This window comes from Sciurus vulgaris (assembly GCF_902686455.1).
Source record: "Sciurus vulgaris genome assembly, chromosome: 12".
NCBI classification, from domain to species: Eukaryota; Metazoa; Chordata; class Mammalia; order Rodentia; family Sciuridae; genus Sciurus; species Sciurus vulgaris.
Genome location: NC_136473.1, coordinates 69,673,107 through 69,697,863, shown reverse-complemented (window position 1 = coordinate 69,697,863; position 24,757 = coordinate 69,673,107). Strand labels below are relative to the sequence as shown.

Genomic DNA, 24,757 nt, shown 5'->3' with positions numbered 1-24,757 from the left:
AGCTACTTATCTTAAAGCAAGGAGTAAAGTCCATTTATTTATTCATTCTTCAGTTCTATGTTTTTGAAAGGCCTTGTTCTAAGCATGGGGCATAATCAACACAGAGCTAAACAGGAGTCCTGTTCTCAAGAAACTAGATTCATTCAGTCAAGATTATTTGGGGAAGTGTTAATATTCTGAAGACTAAACAGTGGCCTAATGAGGCAGAATGTGGGGGTTGGGATTCCCCTAGACTAGCTATGTTCTGAAAAGTTTTCTCTGAGAAAGTAATATTTGAGATGAGATTTAGATGAGCGAGTCAGTCTTACGAAGATCTTGGTGAGGAAGTGCTTCAGAAGGAGAAGGTAGCACATGTCTAGGTTGGAGATTTCCTGCCATATTCTGGGACTGTATCAATGCTGATGTCGTTGAACCACCAGTGGTGGACACGATAGCCATGGGAAATAAGGCAAGGGGGGCAGCCCATAGCTGCGGAAACCTTGATAAGTGGCCGAGGTTTTAAGTACAATAGGTAGTCAACACTTAGGAAACATTGGAAAGAAACAGAAAATTATTGTGTGATTGTGCAGCCAAATAAGACAATGGCCTCGTTGGGGGATTTGAAGGAATAAAATTAGACTAGTTGGAGAAATTTTTTTTCTTTTTGGCGCTGGGGATTGAACCCAGGGCCTTGTGCTTGTAAGGCAAGCACATTACCAACTGAGCTATCTCCCCAGACAGAGAAATTTTAATCAAAGTTGGTTTTGTAAGGAATTTTAAAGAAGGAGAACTGAGGGGAGCAGGCAAGCTTTGGGATAACAGGAGGAGAGAACTTTCCAGAAAAGGTGTTAGTGGTCATGTGTGTACTTCTGGGGAAGATATAGGGAGAGAGTAGATGCCTGGTCAAGGATTCTGAACTGATATTAGATGGCAGAGTCACTGTGTTCCTTATGACAAGATAACTTTATGAGCACACATAATTGCCGGGTGGTTTCTCTGCATGGGCTCTGTGTGGTGAAGTCCTTTCTTTTTCTTTTCTCAAAATAAAACTCCTAACATCTGTTTTAGGATGAAAGATGTGTATTTCATGGTTTAAAATCATTTTTTATTAAAAACCTTATGCATGATTGATGTTTCTGGGCATGTTACAGCTTCCATGCCACCAAAAATAATTGTATAATTGTTTTATTTTTTCACTCTGGTTAGCAAGTTCCAAAGCTTCACACCAGTTATCATTTCTGGAAGATGTTTTATCAGACAATGACATTTGGCTCTTGATTTAAGCAGGCCTAAAAATCTATTTCGTGAGGGTAATTTTAAATAATTTGGTTTAATTAAAATTGTAAATGATGTTATTTTGTAATAATGATATCATTCCTGAGGCACATTTTTCTTGGACAGCTGTACTGTGCTATTATGCAAATCAGTATTTTTTGACAGGACAAGAACTCCTGTTTTATTCTCCATTACTCACTATTTCACTACATATAATTTCCTGATCCATAGACAGCTGGTGTGTGTGTTTGTGTCTGTCTTATTCCCTGTAATTCTTCCTTGATGCAGGATTAAATTGACTCAGATAAGCTTTTTTTGGTAGGGATCTAATGAAATTCCTTTATTCTTGAAGAAGAAAAAATAAAATGAGTTAACCTTATATGTAAACCAAACTGAGATGTGTGCAATTAAGTTTAAAAGGAAATGCAAACAAAAAATAATAAAACAAGCAAAAAAAACAACTGTTTCTCAAAGGCAGAGAATTATAAGGCCACAATAGCAAACTTTATCATGATATATTTTGAACTAATAGGATACAACATTCTAAGAAATGAACTTGGTACTTGGGATTGAATTTGGAACTTGGGATCTACAGTACAAGTTGTTCAGTCAGACCCTGTCATTTTAGAACTAAGAAAATAAACAGTTCGATCATTTTCCTGAGAGCATCCTACTGTTAGTGACACTCCTCCCCTGTTCTCTCCTTGTTTTCCCCCCTTTTTCTTCTCTTCTGTCTTTTATAAATAACATCATCTTTGAAGGATCGAAGCTAGCTAGTCTAACACTTTTTATTTCTTTGAAGTAAGTAACCCATATGTTGATTTTTTTGTCCTGCAGAGTGGCAGTCTACCCCATTCAGGTGTGACTCATTGTTTTGCATGTATTATCTCAGTTTTCTTGCCATGGTTGCTGACTGCCTTCTGTGTATTGCTGAATGAGCGTGTGGAAATCTCAGAATTTTAGGATTATGGGGAATCCTTTTGAATCTTGAGGAAAATAAAGGTGGTTTGTGTCTTCATGAAGTTCCATACACCTAAAGTTACTAAAGGAAGTCACAAATAGATTTTCTTTAAAGAAGTTCACAAGTAAAAGGGTAATAAATGCAACATATATAGTAAAGTGAGGCAACTTAGCTTTCTAAAGAAATATGTCAAGTGAAAAATCTCATGAATTAAAAATATTTATTAAATATTTATTGAGTGCCTGCTGCATGCCTAGCACAGTGTAGGACTATGAGTTTTTTTCCTCATCCAAATTATATTTATTGTGTGTATTATTTCATAACATTATTGACTTAATTTATAATATGTTGGGAATATACATCCATATCTTTAGCTATAATTTATAGACTTCTTTTTAATGGCTTTATAGTATGTCAATTTTTGGATCTACTGATTTTTAAAAATTTTTGTCCTATGTTAAGCACTAAATTTGGTTTTAATTTGTAGTAAAAAAATATAATAAGAGATCTACCCTATCAACAAAATTTTATGCATATGGTACTGTTGACTGAACATTCTTTTATAGAAGATTTCTAGAAATTTTTCATCTTGCATAACTGATGTTCTATACCTACTGAACAGTAATCTCTCCATTTTTCTTTGTGATAGTCAGCTTTCCTTCACTGTGATAAAATATGTAATGTAAATCAGCATCAAAGGAGAAAATATTTATTTTGGCTCACAGTTTCAGAGGTTTCAGTCCATTTTGGCTCAGCTGCTTTTGGGCCTATGGTGAGAAAGGACATCAAGGTGGCAGAAGCATGTAGTAGAGAGGGCTGCTTCCTTCTGGGTGGACAGGAAGTAGAGGAAGAAAGAAGCCCAGGTCCCAACAGATCCTTGTAGCTTGTACCCAGTGACCTACTTTCTCAACTAGGCTCCGCCTCCCAAAATGTCCACGACCTTACAATAGCGCCCCCAGCTGGACGCCAAGCCTTCAGCGCACGAGGGGACACTTCCAGATAACCAACTATAGCACTCCCTCTGAGCAGCCCTTGACAATCAGGGTTCGTCTTTCTGCTTCTATGGGTCTGACCATTTTAAATTTCATATAAGGGGAAACATGTCTTATTTAACAGTGTCCTCAAAGGTCATCCATATGTAGCACATGACAGGGTTTGTTTCTTTTATCGGACCGGATGGACATTTATTAATTCATTTATCTCCCAATGGATTTAGGTTATTTCTGCCTCTTGATAATTGTGCAATGCTGCAGTGAAACGGGAGTGTAGCATGTTTCTTTGAGATTGTTTGGAATTCTGATTATAGAAGTGGGGTTGCTCTGTCATGTAGTAATTATCTTTGTAACTTTTGGGGAGGAACTTCATTTCTTTTCCATAGTAGACACACCATTTACTTCCCTGCTAACAGTACACAAGGACTCCCATTTCTTTATATCCTCAATAATAATTATAATTTTCCATTGTTTCCATGAGAGCCTTCCTAAGGGGTGTATGTGAAATAATATCTCATTGTGGCTTTGATTTGTAGTTTCCTGATAATCAGTGATGCTGAGCATTTTGTTTTATACTTGCTGTCCATTTGTGTGTCTTTTCTTTATTTTTTATTTTTTTGTAAAAATGTCTATTTAACTCCTTTGCCCATTTAAAAAAAAAAAAACAGGTTTCTTGCTATTGAGTTGTATAAGTTCAATATTAACACCTCTTCAGATATATGATTTGCAAATATTTTGTCTGTTGAACTTTTCTTTGCTGCACAGAAACTTTTTAGTTTGATGCAGTCCCACTAATTTACTTTTACTTTTGTTGCCTGAAATTTCAGGGTCATATCCAAGAAAATCTTGTCAAGACCAATGCTATGAAGGTTTTCCCTGTTTTTTTTTTTTTTTTTTTTTTTCATAATTTAGTAGTTTCAGGTATTGATGTTTAAATCTTTATTTCATTTTGGGTTAATTTTTGTGTCTAGTGTAAGATAAGTGTCCAATTTCATTCTTTTGCATGTGGATATTCAGTTTTTTAGCATCATTTGTTGAAAAGACTGTCCTTTCACTGTTATGCAGTCTTGAAAACCTTATCAAAGATCATTTGACTATATATATGTGTGGGTTTAATTTTGGACTTTTTATTCTGTTCAGTTGGTCCATATGTCTGTCTTTATTCCATTATGGTGTCTTTTGTTTCAGAAATAGTTTTTACTTTCTTGTTCCCCAAATTCTTTTATTTTTTAACTTGTTAATAGATTTTATTTTTAGAGCACTTTTAGGTTGACAGCAACACTGAGCAGAAGGTACAAAGATTTTCCTTCTATACCCCATCTGCATACATTTATAGCTTCCTCCATTATCAACATGCTCCTCCAGAGTGGGACATTTGTTACAATTATTGAATCTTCTTACAAAAAGTTCATTGTTTACTGAGAGTTCACTTTTGGTTTTGTGCATTCCATGGATTTGGACAAATGTGTATCTACCATTTGTATCATGCAGAGTAGCATGTATCTACTGTTACAGTATCACGCAGAGTAGTTTCACTGCCTTAAAAATCCTTGGTGCTCTACCTGTTTATCCCTCATGTTATGGTTTGGATTTAGAATATCTCCCCAAACCTCAGGTATCAAAGACTTAGTCACCAGTGCAGCAATGCTTTGAAACAATGATTGTATCATGAAGACATTGACCTCATCAGTGGATTAATCCATTGATAGCTAGCTGAATGGACTACTGTGAGGTGGGGGAAATTGTAGATAGGTGGGGTGTGGTCAGAGGAAGTAGGTTACTGGGGATAGGCCCTTGGAGACTCTCTTGTCCCTGACCCCCTTCCTCTCTTTCTTTGCTTCCTCATTGCCGTGAGCCCATCAGTTTTTCTCTGCCATGCTTTTGCACTGTGATGTTCTGCCTCATGTCAGGCCCAAAGTAATAGAACCGGCTGACTCTCTACTGAAACCTCTAAAACCTTGAGCCGAAGTAAACCTTCCCTCCTCCAAGTCATTTTTCTGAGGTATTTGTCACAGTGATGAAAACTGAGTAACACACTTCACTACACCCTAACTCCTTGAAAAAACTGGCATTTTTATTGTCTCAACAGTTTCACCTTTTCTATAATGTCATATAGTTGGAATCACACAGCATTTAGCCTTTTCAGATTGGTTTCTTTCACTTAGTAATATCCATTTAAGTTTCCTCTGTGTCTTTGGAATGGTTTGATAGCTCATTTCTTTGTAGCACTGAATTATCTGACATTGTCTGATGTCCTGCAGTTTATTGCCCATTAAGATATTGAAGGACATACTGGTTGCTTTCAAGTCTTAGCAATTGTCAATAAAGTCACTATAAATATCTATGTGCAGGTTTTGGGGTGGAAATAAGTTTTCATTCCCTTATGTAAATATCAAAGAGCATGATCATTGGCTCATATGGTAAAAGTATGCTTAATTTTGTAAGAAATTGCAAATTGTTCTTCAAAGTGAATATACCAGTTTGTTTTCCATGAGCATTGAGTGAGATTTCTTGTTCTTTCATGTCCTCACCAGCATTTAGTGTTGTCAGTGTTTTGAATTTTGGCTTTTCTATTATATGTGTGGTGGTACCTCAGTGTTATAATTTGGATTTCCCTGATGCCATGAATTTCTCTGAAGCATCTTTTCATTTGCTTATTTACACTGTTTTAATTATTGTACCTTTGTAATACATGTTGAAATCAAGAAATGTGAGCATCTAGCTTTGTTCCCTCTGAAGACTGTTTTGGTTATTTGTAGGCCTTTGTGGTTCCATATCAATTTTAGGATTTTTTTTTCTATTTCTGCAAAAAATGTCATTGTCCTTTGGATATTTATAGGGATTGTATTGACATTGTAGAGCACTCTAGGTAGTATGGGCATTTTAACAAATTAAATCTTTCAACTCATGAACATTAGAAATCTTTCCATTTATTTTGTGTAATTTTAAATTTATCTTAGCAATATTTATAGTTTTAATTGTATAAGTACTTTTTGCTTTCTTCGTTAAGTTTATTCTTATACATTTTATTCTTTTCAATGCTATTATAAATAGGGTTGTTTACTTAATGTCCTTTTTTTGGTAGTTCATTGTCAGTGTGTAGTCACAGAACAGATTTTTTATTTTAATTTTGTGTCCTAAATTTAATGATTCACTGTATTGATTATAAGAGTATTTTTTAAGGTCTTTAGGGTTTTCTACATATGAGATCATGTCATCTAAAAGCAGAAGTAATTTCCCTTTTCCCTTATGATCTGAGTATCTTTTTTCTTTTTTTCTTCCCTAAATGCTGCAGATAGCAGCACTTCTGGTACTATTCGAATAGAAGTAGTGAGAGTGGACCACCTTGCCTTATTCCTGGCCTTACAGGAAAAAGGTTTTACTTTTTCCCTGTTGAATATAATGCTTGCCATCAACTTTTACAAATGGCCTTTAGTAATTTGCATTTATCTGTCTAGTCAATAATATCTCATAAATAATGAGGCCTTCTTTACTCACTTCCTTCTTTCCTTTTCCTTTCCTTTCATTTTCTTTTTTTTTTTTTCTTCTCTTTTCTTCTGTTGATAGAATATAATTTGGCCTGTGTTTGAGTTCACTGATTCTTTTTTGTCTTTGGTTCATTCTTCTGTGGAAACTACTGAAATTTTCAGTTCAATTATTATATTCCTCAACTACAAAATTCTGTTTATTTCTTGTTTATATATTTATTTTTCTATTGATATTCTCCTTTTATACACCAATTATTATCCTGAGATCAGTGAGCATCTTTATGCTGATTATTTTGAATCTTTTTCAGGTAATTCATATGCATCTGTTTATTTAACTTTAATTTTTGGAGCTTTATTATGTTTCTTTGATTAGGCCATGTTTCCCTGTTTCTTTATATACTCTGTAACTTTCATGATGGTCCCTGCATGTTTGAAAAAAAAAAAAAATACCTCTCTCAATCTATATGGGCTTGATTTTACAAGGAAAAAATCCTAGAGAAGTCTGGTTTGATATTTTGGGGGCTTTCTAAACCTTTTTAGTGGATATGTATCCTCTGAACTGGTATATTTAAGTTACTAATTAAAAAATTGTACTCATTTTCCCCCTGTGGGCTTATAATCTCTTGTTCCCACCTGTGTCTGCATGTGATAGATAGTACAGGTTCTTTGGATGGTGCCCATACCTCATACCACATGGTGCCCAGCTCTTCTTTCCTTTTAGTGGCCCCAGACCTTTTGGAGTATGTCAGATCCACCAGGGCTCTGAGTCTGAATTTGGTGAGACAAACACCACTTCCTTAGGTTGCTCCCTGAGAAGTCTGCATGTTGGAAGTATATTTCATTCCTTTTATATCTCTCCCCTTGGAGAATTTGGACACTGTAGATTTTTTTCTTATACTACAATGAGCTAGGGCTATGGGGGTGGGGATGACTGTAGCAAGTGAGACCAACACCACACCTTTTCCTGCTGACTTTCATTTGTCTGGTTTCATGTGTCCTTGGGAAAAGAAGGCTCTTACCTGGTGTTTGGTTTCTCACAAAAGGAATTGTTCTGTGCATTGTAGAATCCATATCTCTGAGTCGGCAGGAGGAAGTCTGTGACTTCCTGTTCTGCCATCTTACTGAATAAATGCACCTCTTTGAGGCTTTTAGATGAATGTCATGAACAACTCAGGAGATTTTCTTATAGAAATAGTGAGTAAACTAATAAATGCATAATGCAATTTCAAATAATTTTAAATGTCTTGAAAAAATAGTATATGTGCATGGTAAAGACTCACTACCTGAGCTAATGAAATTGACTGATCAGGGAATTAAATGTTTTAACAGAGTTTGGGAAGACAATAAACAGTTATACACACACATGTTAATAACTGGGGAAGGCATCCTAGGTAGAAGGAAGAGTGAATACAAAAGCTCAGAGGCAGGCACATTAAAATTTGGTACAGGTCACATAGAGGGGATCATTGAAAAGGGGATTTGGATGAAAAGAGACCAGAGAGGTACCAGTGGCCCAATTATTGTAGACCTTGTGTATCTTTGTAAGAGATCTTGGATTGCATTTGGAATGAGTTGGAAGACTATGAAAGAACTTGAAAAAGAGTCAGGCACATGAGTTGGGATCACTGTGGATGTCCTGTGAAGAATAGAATTCTGTGGGATAAAAATGAGAATCTGCTGTAGGAATCCAGTGGGGAGATGTTGATGATCTGTATGAAGATGAACAATTGATGTGATGGAATTTGGGATATTTTGAAGGTAAAGCCAATAGAATTTGATATGAGTTGTATGAGAAAAGAATTAGATGATTCATAGATTTCTTCTTAAAGAACTGGAAAAATAAAGTTGGCAGTAAAGAGATGGGAAAAATCCAGATGAAGCGAAATTCAAGGAAGAGCTCAGGGGTTCAATTTAGTACTTGCTTAGTCTGAGTTGCCTTTCAGACATCCAGCTGGGGGAGCGGTGCAAGCTGAATACATTTGGGAGTTATCAACCTATTGAGGATATTTAAAACTTTGTGTTTAAATGAATCCTCCAAGTGAGAATAAATGGAGAAGAAAAGAAGCATAGGCTCACATGTGATACTGAGCAATCAGGAAGCAGGGAAGACAGCTGGAGTATGTGGTTTTTCTTTGAGCTAAAGGAAGAGGCCAAGAGGTATGTTCTGAGGTGGGAGAGATTAGCAGTGTCAAAATTATAACGCTAAGCCCTGACACTAGTTTGCCAAGTTATTTTTTTATTATTGTTTTCACTTATTTTGACTTAGTCGTCTGCCTAGGCTCTCTATGCCTTATCTTTTGCGAAAGCAATAATTCACATCTGATTTCTGTTAAATGACACTATATAGATAATTCTCACAAGGTTACTGATGAAACCCCTCAGGAATTGCACTGCTAGTTCCAAATAATTAACCTAAGAAAAGGGAGCTGTCTAAAGCATACCTAACAAATGCTCAGCAGGTGGTTTAAAGTGAAAACTTCAATGAGGTTCAGATATATTTGGTCATCTCCAAATACCAGTACTCTTCTCCCTCCAACCTCCTCTGGGTTCTCAAGAGACTATGCAGTACTTTATTGATATTATTATTATTATTATTATTATTATTATTTTGCTCCCTGTACTACTTTGTTGATATTTATTATTATTATTATTATTCTCTTGCTCCCTGCACAGCTTAAATGTTTCCTATTTGTTTCATTAGATAAACACATTCTTAGGTCGTGGGAATTAGGGGACAGGAAGTCTACTAAGGATGTTTGGCCCAGCTTGGTGCCCTTCCAGGCGTTGGACTTGTCCTCCACTAGAGACCTTCCTGGCAGAAATATCTTCATACTCTGGACCTCTCAGCAAAGACCAACCACTTTCATGTCTGTCATGTGAATTTTAGGGCATCTTCTCTTTCATAGGTTTTGTGCTCTGGAATACTCTTGAGACTGGCATTCTTGTGTGAAGGAGGATGAACAATACAGCATATGTGAGTGACTGCCGTGGAAAACACCAGGAAAGATGCCAAGCTTGTTTGCAGCATTGACGGCTGTGGTGTGACATACTTGTGTCACCCTGAGAGGTGCCTGAGGGAAGCATTTAATTGCATTTTTGTGAAATAACTCCTGGACAGGTGTCAAGGGGTACCTCTGTTGTTCCTGTTGGCTGGGAAAAAAAAATGAAAGAAATTCTATTAGGTTCCTGTTTCTCAACAAAATGGATTTCAACCACTTCAATATCTGCCATCTGTAGTGAGTGTATGAGTATATAATTGAGAAAGTCAGGGGAAATTTGAAGAAAAGCAGAGGCTGACAGGATTAGTATGAATTACTATGTTTTGGGAAATTGCTCATATATTATTTTTGCTGTCTCAATTTTGTAACACAGAGCCAAGAAATATAAACATATTAAACAGTTTTTGCAAGACTTCCTTTTCCCTGCAAGTTATTAGTAAACTTCCTCTTCAGCATATTAAAAAATTTTACCTGGAATCTGAAAGCAGAGAAATTTCTGGTGGGATTATTAATGGCAATGAGTCAACTCAGTTGAAGTGAGAAATACATAAATTTTATGTGGCCTAAAACAAGATCTGTCTATCACACTCTTACTGGAACATCTCAGTAGGGTGGTGTTTGGCTTTCATTGATGACTAATTTGAGTTGTAGGAAATTTGTGGTTTCAAATACCAATTTTGTTCACTGATCACTTTGTTAGGGGTGTGTGTGTGTGTGTTATCTGCAGCATGAGATTTTTAATTTTTGCTGTGGTTCTTTAGTATCTTTATATTCAAGATAGATAAGCAAAAAAAAAAAAAAAAATTCCATTTGTCCTTAAAGCTTGAAATGATGAAAGATTGTCTTTCTATGGAAATTTGAATAATTTCCTTAACTATTTCCATTTATATAGATATAAACCACTTTTTGGGGTTAAACTTGTATCTAATATGGAAATATAAGTTTAAGTATAGTGGAAAATCAAATGAGTTGAGATTAGTGACGTGTTAGAAAAAAACCAACAAATTTTCAAGTTTGGAAACGCTTTAGATGCAGGTAGTTGACAGAGTAAACTCGAGTCCTTTGCCACACTTTAGCTTATTTCTTCTCATCAGTTTAGAAATTCAGGCCTTAAAAACATACCGTGTGAATATATATTGGTTATTTGCCTAAAGCAGGCTTTAACTGTATCCCTGATTTCAGTCTCCCACCTACTCAAATCCTACTTTGAAGACAATTTATTTTAAAGGAAAATTCTAGAAAAATAAAGGAATTTTAACTTGAACTAAGTTCCTATCTTGTTCTTCTAGAACTCTCTTGCTATTTAGATAAGATTTATCCTCTTTTTTTTCTACTTGCCTGTTTTGTTTGTGTATGACTTCTTTCTCTATCTTCTTCTTTCTCCATGATTTCCTTTTCCCTTATTAATCTTTTTTCCCTCCGTTCAGATGGGGTAGAAGGTGATCAGAAACATAGATGAAGATTAATGTTTCCATAAAATATTATTGTATATCCTAATAGGGAATCTAGGGAGACTCAAGGAAAAATGCACAGCTGGGGAAATGCAGTTGTTAGTATGCTTGCTTCACATGTATTTTTCTGGCTCTTCCAGATTTGCAAGGACTCAGGTTCTTGATCATATTTTATCCTTTACTATTACACTGTGCTCATTTAATTCAGGCTCAAAGAATGAAAGGATTTCAGTATTTTAAGTTCATTCCTTGCCTGCTGCATGAAATCTTCTCCATAACAACTCTGCAAGTGGTCCCTTGCCCAGGGACAACATTATACAGATTTATTCAATAATAGAGGAATGGTCAGTCAACTATATTGCATGTTGCTACTCAGTGAGATATTGTGGTCATTTGAAACTCTAAAGATTTTCAGATGCCTTAGAATGTGTTTATATTATATGAAAGTTGTTGAAGACATTCAGTTATTAAAACTATAAAAAAAATTAAATATATGAATATTGCCCAAAACTGAGGGCCTGTTTTGTCCTTTTAGTATTGTTTTTCTAAATACCCAATTACATGTACATTGTTTTATGATTAAAAGACCTTTCCAAATGAATAGGACCAGAAAGATAGCTCCAATACCCAGAAGTATGCCTTTTGCTTTCTGACCCTTTGATGTCATCCACCCCCAATTCTGTTGTTCCCTGCTTTGGATTTCAAATATTTGTTTCTACTAATAGGAAGTAAATTCACACTTTCAAAAGAACAAGAAAAAAGCTGTACACTTCATTAGCCTGTAAAAATAGCCTTGACATGCAATTGCATAATCCTTAATTAGAAGGAACACCAAGAGAAGGTAAACCAGCAGATTTTAGTCTGGCACAAAAAAAAAAACTCCCCCTGTAGGAAATACTCTCCTTTCTAAGTTGTAAAAATTAGGTTTCATTTTTTTTAAAGGTTGCTTTTTTCATAAGAAGTTTCAATTAATGTGTGGTTAAATTTAGTTTTCCTTTCACTTGCAAACACACTCTAGGACTTTGAAAACCTTTCTAAGAAAGCATGAAGTGCATTTTTGATTTCATTTGTTTCCAATAAAAACAATAGATTAGAAATATTATTACATGTTACCTTTCATACTTACAAAATATACTTTGGGGAAACCTTGAAAATGTGCTTCTTTACCAGTTTCTAAATATAGTGGCAGCTAACACCTATGTGTTGTATAAAAAATGCAAAAGTATTACTTCTTTTGTTTTCTCCATGTGAAATCAAAACTATGCTTTTTATAAAAGAAAAAGACTATTGATGTAAGATTTAGAAAGCATAATGTTTACTGATACTTACAACAATTATTTAATTACGAAATATAATTTTGGGATTTTGTTTACTATTCAGATTTATGTAGTTATCTATTTTTCTTATAAGTTCATTTTCTCTATTAGGATAGAATGTATATTAATTAGTATGGAATGTTTGATGTCAAGTCATGAATTTAAAATTTAACTTCTACAAAATATAATCATCTTAATTATCTAGAATCTCTAGATTTCTAAAAAATATGCAAAAATTGAACAGAATTTGTTTCCAAGACTGACTTTGTCAGTCTGTTTTCAAAAAGTCACATTCTCAGCCATGTAAAATTTAAACTAGTAAGTACATATTCTTCACTGTAGAATTGTAAACAAAGTCCTAACAGATCGAGCTACTAATAATTTCCTGGTTATGGGAATTGGCTTTAATTATGTAATAATAGATACCACAGTGCAATGAAATCTAGTATGCTATTACATGTTATTCATCAAGACACAAATACTATCTTTTTGTATGCTGATATTGAAATGCCATTTTATAGACCCTCAAATTCTCAGATTTTAGCAATTTTATATGGTTTAATGTACTATTTGCATTAGCTGAGAACTGTTCATGAAATATTCTTAAAGAGCAATGTGCTGATATAAATTGTTTTCAAGAAGTTGTGTGCTCCCTTGTGAATTATCCATGTCCTAAGTGGCACTCTAACAGAAATATTATCTCATTCAAGGAAGCCTATGGCATTTTTTAAATTTCCAGAATATCATGAAAGGAGAAAGAACCAAAGAAGAAGATGGGTCTGGTTTCTGGGACTTATCCCCAGTGGTGCAAAAGATGTGTCATGGGGTGGTTTTCTGTGTAACTTCCTGGTCAAGCCATATAGTGCTACCCATTGGTGGAGCCTAATTTGTATAATGTCCTCAGACAGAACCTCAGTGATTAAGACTGCTGCCTGTCACTGATATTAGAGGAGATGCTTGTTGTGTAAATTATGCCCATAAATAACATTACAGACAAATATGTTGGTTAATTTTTTTTAAAGTTTGGCAAATGGATAATCCAATGTGGATCCTCATCAATTCAAACGTTCAAGTTGAGATTACCTAGACTCCACCTGTGTTGTATGTATATTCTGAACCTTTAAGAGTAAGGCCCATCTTGGATATTCTCTGGTTTTATTAGTAATACCTTTCAAAGTAGTCCTATGCTCTAGAATTAAGTAGTCATAATGTTGACACATAGTCAGAGGTTAAAAATGAGATGCATGAGGATCCTTCAGCTTCTAGCAACAACTTCTATGGGATGGTTGTTGATGGGTGATGAATATTTTTTTACTATGAACGTGAATCGTAATGACACCTATAATTATGTTCTAAGATATTTGACAAGAGCATCATTTATTATTTTGCCTTTCTCATTATGCATTTTTCTACTTTTTTTAAAATAACCTTGCCTACATGATTGAAATGGTCAAAAGTTGTGTCTTAGATGTGTGATTTAATTTCTAAAGACTAGCTGCTTCTCAAGGTGGAACTGGTACCCCATTAGGAAATTGTTGCAAGTAAAAATCTATAATCATACCTAACATAAATTTGCAGGAGAATACCTAAATTACTGTTTGAGAAACTATATAATTATACAGATGCCAGTACAATTATAAATGGACTTGGCCATTATACCAATTTATTGGAAATAATGCCTTTTTTCAAAAGTAGAAAAAATAAGAACATTCTTAAATAACCAATTAAAAGGAATTTCCATTTGAACCAGTTATATACACAATATTGGTGTAACATTAATTGTTGACACCTTATACCTGCAGTTCAGAATATCACTCAATATGTTCAAATTATTAATGTGACCCAACTTTTAGAATTACGGTGTATAGTATATTTTAATGAAACCTTGAATATGATATTAATAGGAAGATTTTGTAGAAAGCAGTTGGAACTTCCTGTATTGTTTTGAGGAACATGAGCATTTGAATATCTGAAAAAGAAGTGGAACTAGAGTTTGTTGGTGTCCCTTGCTTATTCAGATCCACAGTAGATTACTCTGAAAATAATACATGTTTCAGCCTTCTAGAGGTTACTCAATTTCCAATATTTTTTCTTTTGATGAAAAAAGTAACCATTCTAATACTTCATAACACATGAAAATTGTTCCTTGGCAATGGACACATAGAAAGATTTTTATGATTGTCAGTTATTTCCTGGAATTTCGTTTGTGCTAGTATCATATAATTCAAAGAAGTGTGTCTTATCACATTTGGTGCTAAAGCTGAATGTAGTTCTAATAGACCAGAGAACATGGAGAGATCAACTTTTTATAATTCAGGAATGCACAAATTTATAGCAGAGCTCTCTGCACCTTGACTCTGAAGCCATCATTGTCATGGAAACCAAGATTTTCTGTAATTACCTTTGTGCATAATTGTTTTTATTATCTGTGTGCCTGTGAGCCTCCAAGACCTCTCTTAAGTTGAAGTCTCTATTCTTTAACCAGAGTCATGTATTCAACTTCTTTTCCTTAGTGCACACTCTATATTTTTTTATAAATTGAAGAGCAAAATTAAGTATGAATCCAATCAACATTATCTTGTACTGTTTTTAGGGTTTAATCTTGGAAGCCCTTCCTTAGTCAACATTTGAAATAATCTTATATTAGATTATTTAATTTAATTACATGCTCAGGAATGCATTTATTTATCTTAACTCAAAGAAATGAATCTATTCATGAGTTGTCAACGTCAACATGATTGTTCACAAAAATTGCTTTAATGGAAAAGTGAATTTTATTAACTACTAAGTGATCATGTTACCTTAGTCATGTGATATGGCACAGCTGGAAACAGTTCTTATGAAGACATTTGCTAAATGCTCCGATAATCTGAGTCAAGGACAAAATTGAAGAATCCTAGATCTGTCTGTGTAGAAAAGGGCATCTAGTTTCCCCTGGATGTTGATCAAGAGATTTTATACAAAAATATGAAACCAATTTATGAGAACTAGAGAGAAGACCTTATGGTAGATTGAATCTCATAGTGACTGGATGCATTTTTAATTTGCTCTTAAGCCCACCCACACATTGCCAGACACTTCCATTTCTGGTTACAGTTCTGTATTTGCTTCTTTTGAATTTAAATAATTTGTGGATTTTATTCAAGTATCTGACTGAGTGACATTGCACCTCATGATAGCCAAAGGAAAGAATAAAATAAAAGCCATTGTTAAATTCGCAGTGCTGAGGACTGAACCCAGGACCTTGTGCATGCTAGGCAAGCACTCTACCACTGAGTTACACCCTTAGCCCTTGGGAGGGAATACAATGAAATAATGGTGTTGGCCCTGAAAGCTATTAAATTAATGTTGGACAAATTAGCTTTCTCTAGCCATTAAGATAATCAATTCTATTTAATAATCGGGTGAAGTCTGAGGACTTGCCTTCCCTTATCTCACTTATAATTCTATCATTTATGTTTTTACTTGGCTGTTACTTGGCAGTTGCCTGTCACCATAGACTAATAATCATTTTTTAAAAAATGAATGTGTTGAAGAAATGTCTATAAAATATAAAAATATGGTATGTATGCATGCATTTACAATCTGTCTAAACCGTCCTCTTTCCTGATGTTTACTGGAAGTGTTAATTTTTCCTAGAAGTGACACCCTAGTGTTTCTGGGGCTTCTGCCCACAGTATTTGTGAGCACATGCAACTGGAGGGCATCCACAGGTTTATTAGCTGTGAGGCTCTTTCTCCAGAGTAACCAGCTAATAGCAGCCCTGCTTATCATAAGCAGCCCTTTCAGATTTGTGATGCCTTGATTTATTTGTTTAGCTATATAGTCTATGAATTCACTAGTGTTACAGTACATGAACCTACAATTTTCATTTGATTTATGCTTAAATAGAATATTTTTTATTTTTTCACCTATTCCATTCCTTATATGGTTATCACTCCTATTTTATTCCTCAAAGAATTTTTTTAAAAATTTTTATTTGTTTTTTTAAAAGTTTTATTTGTGTTTTTTAATGCCTGCTCTCATAATGTATTTAATTAAACATCATTTTATTGCCAATAGCCAAGATATCTAATTATAAAACAATCAAACCATTAAGGATCTTATATGATTAAAACAAAGAATATAGTTCTTATTTGGTACTGGCTCTGGAAGAACTGGACAATGCAGTAAGCAATGAAAAGTAATAAAATAATAGCTATTGAAAGATGAGATTAAATGTTGTGATTTGTAAGTAATAAACTGTTTAGTTTCGGTTTTCTAGGTAGAATCAAAATCAAACACACAAACAAAAGGGAATAATGAGTATTTGTATTAAGCAGTGGTTCTCAAACTGTGGTCCCCAAGACATAGTAGTAGGTTTGACAAGATTAGAGCTATTTTCTTAATCATACTGAGGTTTTTATGTTTTTTTCTTGTGTATAGTAGGCAAGAGCGCTGCCTTTTGTTTTATGAAGGTGCACTGGAGTTTTTCAGAGACTATGTGATATGCTATCTTGACAGATTAAATGTGGAAGTATATATTAAAATAGAATTGTTTTCTAATAAACCAGTCATTACAGACATTTATAAAATTATCAAACTACTTGTTTTTTCAATACATATTTTGTTTGCTTTGGAAAACATAATTATTTTTCATAAAAGTAGATTACTTACTTAAATGGGCTTCTTTTTTCTTGTATATGAATTAATCAAAACATCTGAAAATTAAAAATTCAAACATATAGTAAATAGCAATATTGATTATCCAAATAAACAGAAGTCTTCAATAAATTTGGGGATAATAAAGTGGTTTTAAGATATCAAATTTGAGACCTACTGGTGAAAAGGATTAATAACATGTATTTATGTATTCAATGGTAATAAACAATTATAATTTAAAATGGGAAAAATATCTCTGAATAAATGTATAGATCTATATGTACTATGTTATAATACTATAGGTATATTGTAAGGGACTCAATAAATAGAGATACATGCTGTGTTCATTGGTGAGAAATTCAGCTATTATAATAATGTTAGTTTTCCTTAATTAATTTATAGGTTTTACATTTCTTCAATATTAAAATAGGTAACATGTTTCAATGAAAATATGTTAAACCCATGGAAATGAAAATTTCTATAAAATTTAACTGTAAAGTTTATGCACGAATGAAAAGAATACTGCAAAGAACATGTTTTGAAAGAAGGATAATGCAGTGAGAACTATCTTATCTGATAGTAAGCTTACCATAGAGAGGTAAACAGAATGAGCTCTCTCCAAACTAGCTTCATTGTGTGCTATGCACATGTGTATCTATGTGTCCATTGGTGTGCATTTAACATAGGATAAAGAAAGCATTAGTGTCCAGTATTATTCTCAATAAGTGATAAGTAAATGTAAACATTTTCATTAATCCAGTAAAGACAACATGTTATTAGTATTAGAGGTATTGCTAAGCATTCATAAATTGTAGGGGGTCAGCTATAAAAACTTCTTGGATAACTATTTGCTACCGTACCTCAAGTGCCTTCATAATCTTTAGTGGCACATTTGTTTCTAGCAGTATCTCCTGAGGGAGTGTTCAGAAATAAAAAGCATGTATACACAAATATATTCACAACAGCACTTTTTTTATGATGAGACAAATTTTAGAACAACATATGCATCTACATATTGGACCATGATTATGTAACTGTGCTAATGACAAAGAAAACCTGCAGTGGAATCATGTTACAATTGGAGAATGCAACATTTCATATCATTCATAAATGTAACCATCCAACTATAATTTATAGATCCAGCTATGTAGAAAGCATATCAAACCACTTTGAGTATATACCTTAAAACAGTGGGTATCTCAGGATTCAGGAATTTTGCTTACTTTTTATTATCTTTCATTCCATTTTTATATTGTCCTAATTTCTTTAACACTGAATATATATCACTGCCAATTCAATACGAATCAATGTCTTTACACAAAAGTACAGAAGTTTTAATTCATAGATGAATACAAATCAAATAATTGTCAGAGTCAGCTCGAAATGAGATTTGAAATTCCATTTCACCCCTTGGTTTCCTGCCCTTTTCTCTTGCTTTTTCCAGTCACTTCCTTGGGAACTATCTCTATTTTCCAAATGTACTTACTATTTGCCAGTACACTATATAACCATTCTTGATCTTTAATTTTCTTATCAAATAAAACTTTTGGATATTAAAAATCTGAAAATTAAGTGATAAAGACCTCTAAAACTCTATTTCCAACAGAAGCACCCTCTCATATAATCTGTATGGTTCTCTTCTCTACATTTTTTTCTCATGTTTTCTTATCATTCGTTCTTATGTATTTTCTTCTTTCCCTCTCCAACATCTGATGATCGAAGAAGGGATTATAATGTCATTTTTCTTTTATCCCTCAGTTCTAGTCAGAGAAGAATCTAGATCCTAATGGTCCCTATGTGAATATTGCAGATGTCAATCTTTAGTGGTTTTCATTGCTGTGAAATTGATAAAAATGTATACAAATTTAAGGGATCTAAATCTAACTGGATTGACAAGCTTGACAGTGCATTACTATTGCATTTTTCCTTCTTTCTTTCCTCTTAACCTGTTTTGTTGGAACTTTTTAATATATGATCTCTTTATAGACAATTATAGACAACTCAGGCTTGGATGCATGTTTAACATTTGAAATGATCAGCACTTTGCAAATACTCTTTATTGATGAAATAATTATTTTATGTTATTTAAATTGTAACTTAAAATCTGATATTTTAACCTTTAACAAATCTGTGATGCTTACTGGAGAATATTTTTATATTTACTTGTTTAATACAAATGTGCCACTATGTTAACTGATGATATGAATGCACACTGGTTGTACACATTGTATGTTAGAAGCTTGACGGAGATCCATTCACTTGATATCAAATGTAAATTTCTTATTATTTAACCTCTATGAAATTTTTTACTATGAAGTTTTAATATCTACTATATATTTTAAATAGAAAAGTAAAGACTTAGAATCGATTTTCTTTATCTAATTAGTTGTTACTGGGGTGGGATTGATACTGTTTGATGCCTCTCTGTGATTGATGTGCACTGATAAATTTCTTTTTAAACTTGCAGCAAATAGTGGCAGCAATAAATGCAGGGATTATACCCTTAGGAAACACCTCCAATCAAATCAGTCACTGGGATTTGGGAAGTTCCTTCTTCTTTGCTGGCACTGTTATTACAACCATAGGTAGGAGACAACTTATTTTGTGTTTTATTTTGGTATAGTTTGTGATCTAAAATTCATTTGTTTGAATTTATTTACATAGTTGAGCAAACAGGTCTTCCTAAGGTAGAAACCTAGATTGTGATAATTGGTTCTGAAAAGGAGTCTTGAAGGTTTGAACGAGTGAGTGATCGAAATAAATTAGTCATTGTTCCAGAACACTGAGTTATATTTAAAATATATCTGAGACTCTGGAGCAACACAAGAGAGACATTTAACAAATGCATAGTAATGTCAAGACTGGCTTGAAACAATGATTTCTTTGGACAAGTAGTTTTTACTTTTCATGTGTCTTTATTTCTTTAGTGTTTCAGGAAGGGATTTGAATACAGTTTCAGTATTCTTTCCACGAAGTTCTTTGATACCAACTTTTTCAATTTGAAAAATTTAACTCTTCATTTCAACAGACTGGGTGTTGTTACATGCTCATGTGTTATCATTCTTTCATGGTTTGTTTTTTAATATGTTATATTTTGTCAATGGCAAAAAGTTTACACTGAAATGCAAAGATTACAAAAACAATGTTATATAGACCTTTGAGGTTTTGCCTACTCCTGTTATTTGTTTAATGTTGAAAAGGGTCGAAGAGGCCTTGTTCTAGAGCTTGATCATGCATTCAGCATCTTCCAGACAGCAGAATGGGCACATGCAGACATCTTCTCTCTGTGAATCAGTGTCCAAGAACAGACTAAATGCAGATCCCACAGTGGAAGCCATGTTTGCCATTCTGCTCAGGGAAGGGATGAGTTTAAAATATAACTTTTAAGAAGGGGAAAGAAATTGACGTGTCACAGTTATGAATGATGTTTAGGTGGGAGAAAATCTATGTACAAAAGGCAGTTCTTCCCTTCTACCTGTGCTAGCAATGAGATTTCCTGTCATGGGACTGATCTCTGATCATGGGTTGCATTGAAGAGTCTGAAAGTTTCGATTGTATTCTGTAATGTCATCAATAAATTACAAAAAGTGTGTGAAATTTTTAAATCTGTATTTTATATTAGAGTCCTTGAAAAGAGAACGTGGACAATTTATGGGTGAACTCTGGCTTAAAATTCTTTCTTTGGCAGGAATCTGTAGTGTTTGCCATCATATGAGTCCACTGTGGTGCTTCTGTGCATTGTATCACTTGTCAGCAAAATAAATACCTTAGCGTGTTGATTTTTTGCCCGTGTTAGGAAGTTAGGAAACGGTGTACTCTTACATTTCCATCAACTAGGTCAAAAGTTGTGTGGCTGTGAAAATCTGGAAGAAGGGCAACTTTGATTTCTAACCATAATAATAGGGTTAAGTTTGAGGCTTAGACATGTTGGCCATTTCTACTGTGGAAATAGCTATTTATTGTGTAAACTACTTAGAGTCTGTGAGGGAAAAAAAAGAAAGCTCACAGACTGAGTGAGAATGACTTGTTTCTGCCCGATGAAAACTCCAGAGTCCAAGTTATAACTCATCATGACCTCCACTAAATTATTTTGCAAGAGACTCAGTCATTATACAGACTTACTGTTGCATCATATGTTTATAAACAGTCTCGTTGTTTAAATCCCCAGATTCAGTAAGTTTTTCAGACATATACTTCAATGCATGAAAAAAAATAAACCATTATTACCAGCTTTACCCCAAATTATAGCCATTAAGCACAGTAGCTGATTATTTGGGTTATTTAAGTAGCTGCCTGACAGCCCAAATCTCCTACTGTTCCTCTGTGCCTCTCAGTATTTAGTCTTAGGTGGCTTAAGTCATTCTGAGTCACTCATATGGGGACTTTTTACTCCATAATCTTTTACTCCTAGGTCAAAGCCATCTCATCTCACCTTATATTAGAATATGACTTAGGACAGGTATAAGTTTTGGCCTCTATCCTAAGTGTCCATTTGACATCTAAATTATGGTTCCATATAATTCAAGGTATAATTATTAATATTGCTAATGATAATAATTGTGTGAACTTTGAAGTGTCTATTTGTAGTCATAGAAATTGTAACCTGTTGTACTAGTTACATTAAATTGGTCATTTTAAAAACAGAATTTGGGAGGCTTATAGAAAATAAATTGCAGTGACTTCCATAGGGTATTTAGTACAAGCAGTGCTAGATTTTGTTAACAGTTGTCCAGGATCTTTCTATTCCATTTTATCAATTTGTCTAAGAAGCAAATGTGACCCTTACTATTCTTTGGAAACATGCCCAAGGGAAGTTTAGTTATGTATAATTGGATATTAAAAATTCAAGCATCATTTTACAAAAACTTTTCATGTATCTACATATCTTTCCAAAATTATATCCTTCCAAATCTTGCACAAATTCTATTCCATATACGCACAGGATATGATCTATCCTTGACTATTATTTTTCTGTCGTACCCCACTTCCAGTCCATCAGCCAACCATGCTGGCTGTCTTTAAAGTAGATCCAATTTTAACTACTGCTCACCTTTCAAACTGCCATTGTTTTGGCACCCACTTCAGCATCATTGCAGAAATCTTCTTGGAACTCTTCTGTGGTTTTCAGTTGTCAGAGCAAAAGCCATCATCCCTTGTCTGACTCTGCTAGAAAGATGAAGATCTATGAGGTTAGGGATTTGTATCTGTTTGGGTCTTTTCTGTTTCCCCAGTGCCTGATACCTATTGGGTGCTTAAGGATTATTTTTGGAATTAAAAACAAATAGCCACTCTAAGCAGTATGAACATAATATATTGGGCATTTTTTTTAACACTCAAGTGACACTTATGATACTAAAGTTTTAGCTTTATTTTAAACAGATTTTGTTATCAATTTATATGTTCATTTATTTATTCAACAATCAATAAAACACTATTGCTCTGCTGCTGTAAAGAAAAAAAGATAAATTATTTGACCGTAGGTAGCACATAGATCAGTCAGGGAAGCCAGAGGGTTAATAGACATTTATAATATAGTGTGCCAGGTGCTATGAATCAAGAACATTTAATTGAATGTGTAAGAGTGACATTTTCCATAGATATCAGGGTAGGTGAGTGGGTATGGAATGGACAAAGGGTACTTGCCTTCCCTTAACAGATGTTGCCCTAATTGAGAATGGAAAGAGAATTAGGGATTTGCCAGGTAAATGAAAGTAGAAAGGGAATAAGAGACTGTGTGGTCTGCTCTGCTTGGGTACTGCAGACGACCTGGAACTGCTGTAGTTGAAGGTATTCATCCTCAGGATCATGCAAACCAGTTTCAGTATAAGAGGCTCATTGGATCAGCACTACTTTTGCCATTGCTGGGAGTATAAGGAAGTAAAGATGCAGCCCTTCTCTGTAGTCTCCTATGAAATTATTGCACATATGAAATAACTGGAGAACAAATGTAAGTCTTGTGCAATCAAATGTTACATGGACCAATCAAATGCTGCCTGGAACCGTTGTTTAAGTGCTTTAAGAACTGGGAAAGAAGGCACGAACATGTGGGCAGAGCTGAGAGGGGACACTGGGGACATTGGAACTGAACAGTACTTAGGAGAAAATGTTTGGTTTCAACTGATGAAGGGGGAAGAGCACCCCCCATCTGTGCCATGACAAAGCAAAAATCCAGAGAGAGTAGTGAACATGATATATTTTGGGGATAGAAAGGTAAACATTTAAGTAGGCCAAAGGAATCATTTAAAGGAGTAGCGGGAAATATTATTGACTACTTGAGAGGGGAAAATTGTGTGTGAATATAATTCAATTTTTGAGAATTTGTACCTATTATAAGATAGAACATGGATCTGAAGTGAAAGGTTCACAGTGACATTAGAAGACGTTATGTGTCAGGAAGAGTAGAAGTCGAACTGATGGTTCATTTAAGAGAGGAAAGAGGAGGCCTGTGCTGTGACCCACAGAAGGGGGATGAGCGCATCAGCTGGGAGGACTGGAGCTGGTGTTGAAGGAAGACAGCAGGAAGAAACGTTGAAAGAATTAGATGCAGGGATCAACCGGGCTTGGCGACTAGTAGAATGAGGAGAGAGGAGTCAAAATAGGGGCTGGGGAGATAGCTCAGTCGGTAGAGTGCTTGCCTTGTAAGCACAAGGCCCTGAGTTCGATCCCCAGCACCCAAAAAAAAAAAAAAGAAAGAAAGAAATGTTGAAAGTGAAATGAATATTTAGGCAGCACACTTGCAATTCATAGAGACTAGTAGTCATTCCTATTAAGAGAAAGGTGTAGAAAAAAAAAAAAAAAGCCAAGATTTTATGTGTTGTGTTATTTTGGGAAACTCTTGGTTGTTTTTTGCTCCCTCCCTTTTTGTTTGTTTATTCTTTCATTCAGCCAGACTGGAAATGCATGGTGGTTATGCTCCCTCCTAGAGCTTGGATGGGGGTCAAAAAGATCAATGACCCATGGGAACATTAATAAATGAGACCCTGAATGATTGCAATATATGCTTCAAAAGAAGCTCATGTGCAATAATAGAGAGAAACCAGAGCAGGGAGTGGGAGTTGTTCTGAAGAGGCTGATATAAGAACTCTCTGAGGAGGTGACATTTATTCTGAAACCTGAAGAATGAAAAAAAAAAAAAGATCAGCTATGTACAGAGAGGGCAAACATGAGTTCAGTCAGAGGGCACAGCAATGGCAAAGCCCCTGAGTCAGGTGGATGTTGGTATGTTCTAGGAACACAGGCAGTGCCAAGTGGTAGATTCTGGAGGTTTGGAGGGAAGGGAGCAGGAAGAAGTGAGGGGAGCGAGGTGAGCAGGAGCATGCAGGACTTAGTTTGTCACTGTGACTTTCTGCCTTTGGTGGGAAGCCACTGCAAGATTTAAGCAGAAGGAAAATTTTATTTCAGACTCATGGTTTCAGAGGTTCAGTCCATACTCAGCTGGTTCCAATGCTCTGGGCCCGAAATGAGGCAGAGCATCAGAGCTGAAGAGCAGGTGGAAGAACGCTGCTTACCTCCTGGTAGCTGAGAAGAGGAAAGGAGGGGCACAGAGAAGATGCACCCTTCCAGAGCATGCCCTCAGTGACCCACCTCCTCCAGTCATGCCCCATCTACCAACAGTTACCACCCAGTTAGTCCATTCAAACTAGGATGGACCAATT

The 24,757-nt window shown here is 34.8% G+C and overlaps 1 protein-coding gene across 4 annotated transcripts in view; it reads left to right on the top strand.

Annotated features, from left to right (window-relative positions):
- The window catches only part of KCNK2 (potassium two pore domain channel subfamily K member 2), a 189,273-nt gene that overhangs the window by 79,521 nt on the left and 84,995 nt on the right, over positions 1–24,757 (top strand). For 3 of the 4 annotated variants that reach the window (XM_079107322.1, XM_079107323.1, XM_079107321.1), the window contains exon 3: positions 19,570–19,687. The exons of the other annotated variant lie outside the window; for it this stretch is intronic. In XM_079107322.1, the coding sequence (XP_078963448.1) occupies positions 19,570–19,687 (118 nt within the window). The remainder of the gene's footprint in view (positions 1–19,569; positions 19,688–24,757) is intronic. 4 annotated transcript variants of the gene reach the window in all.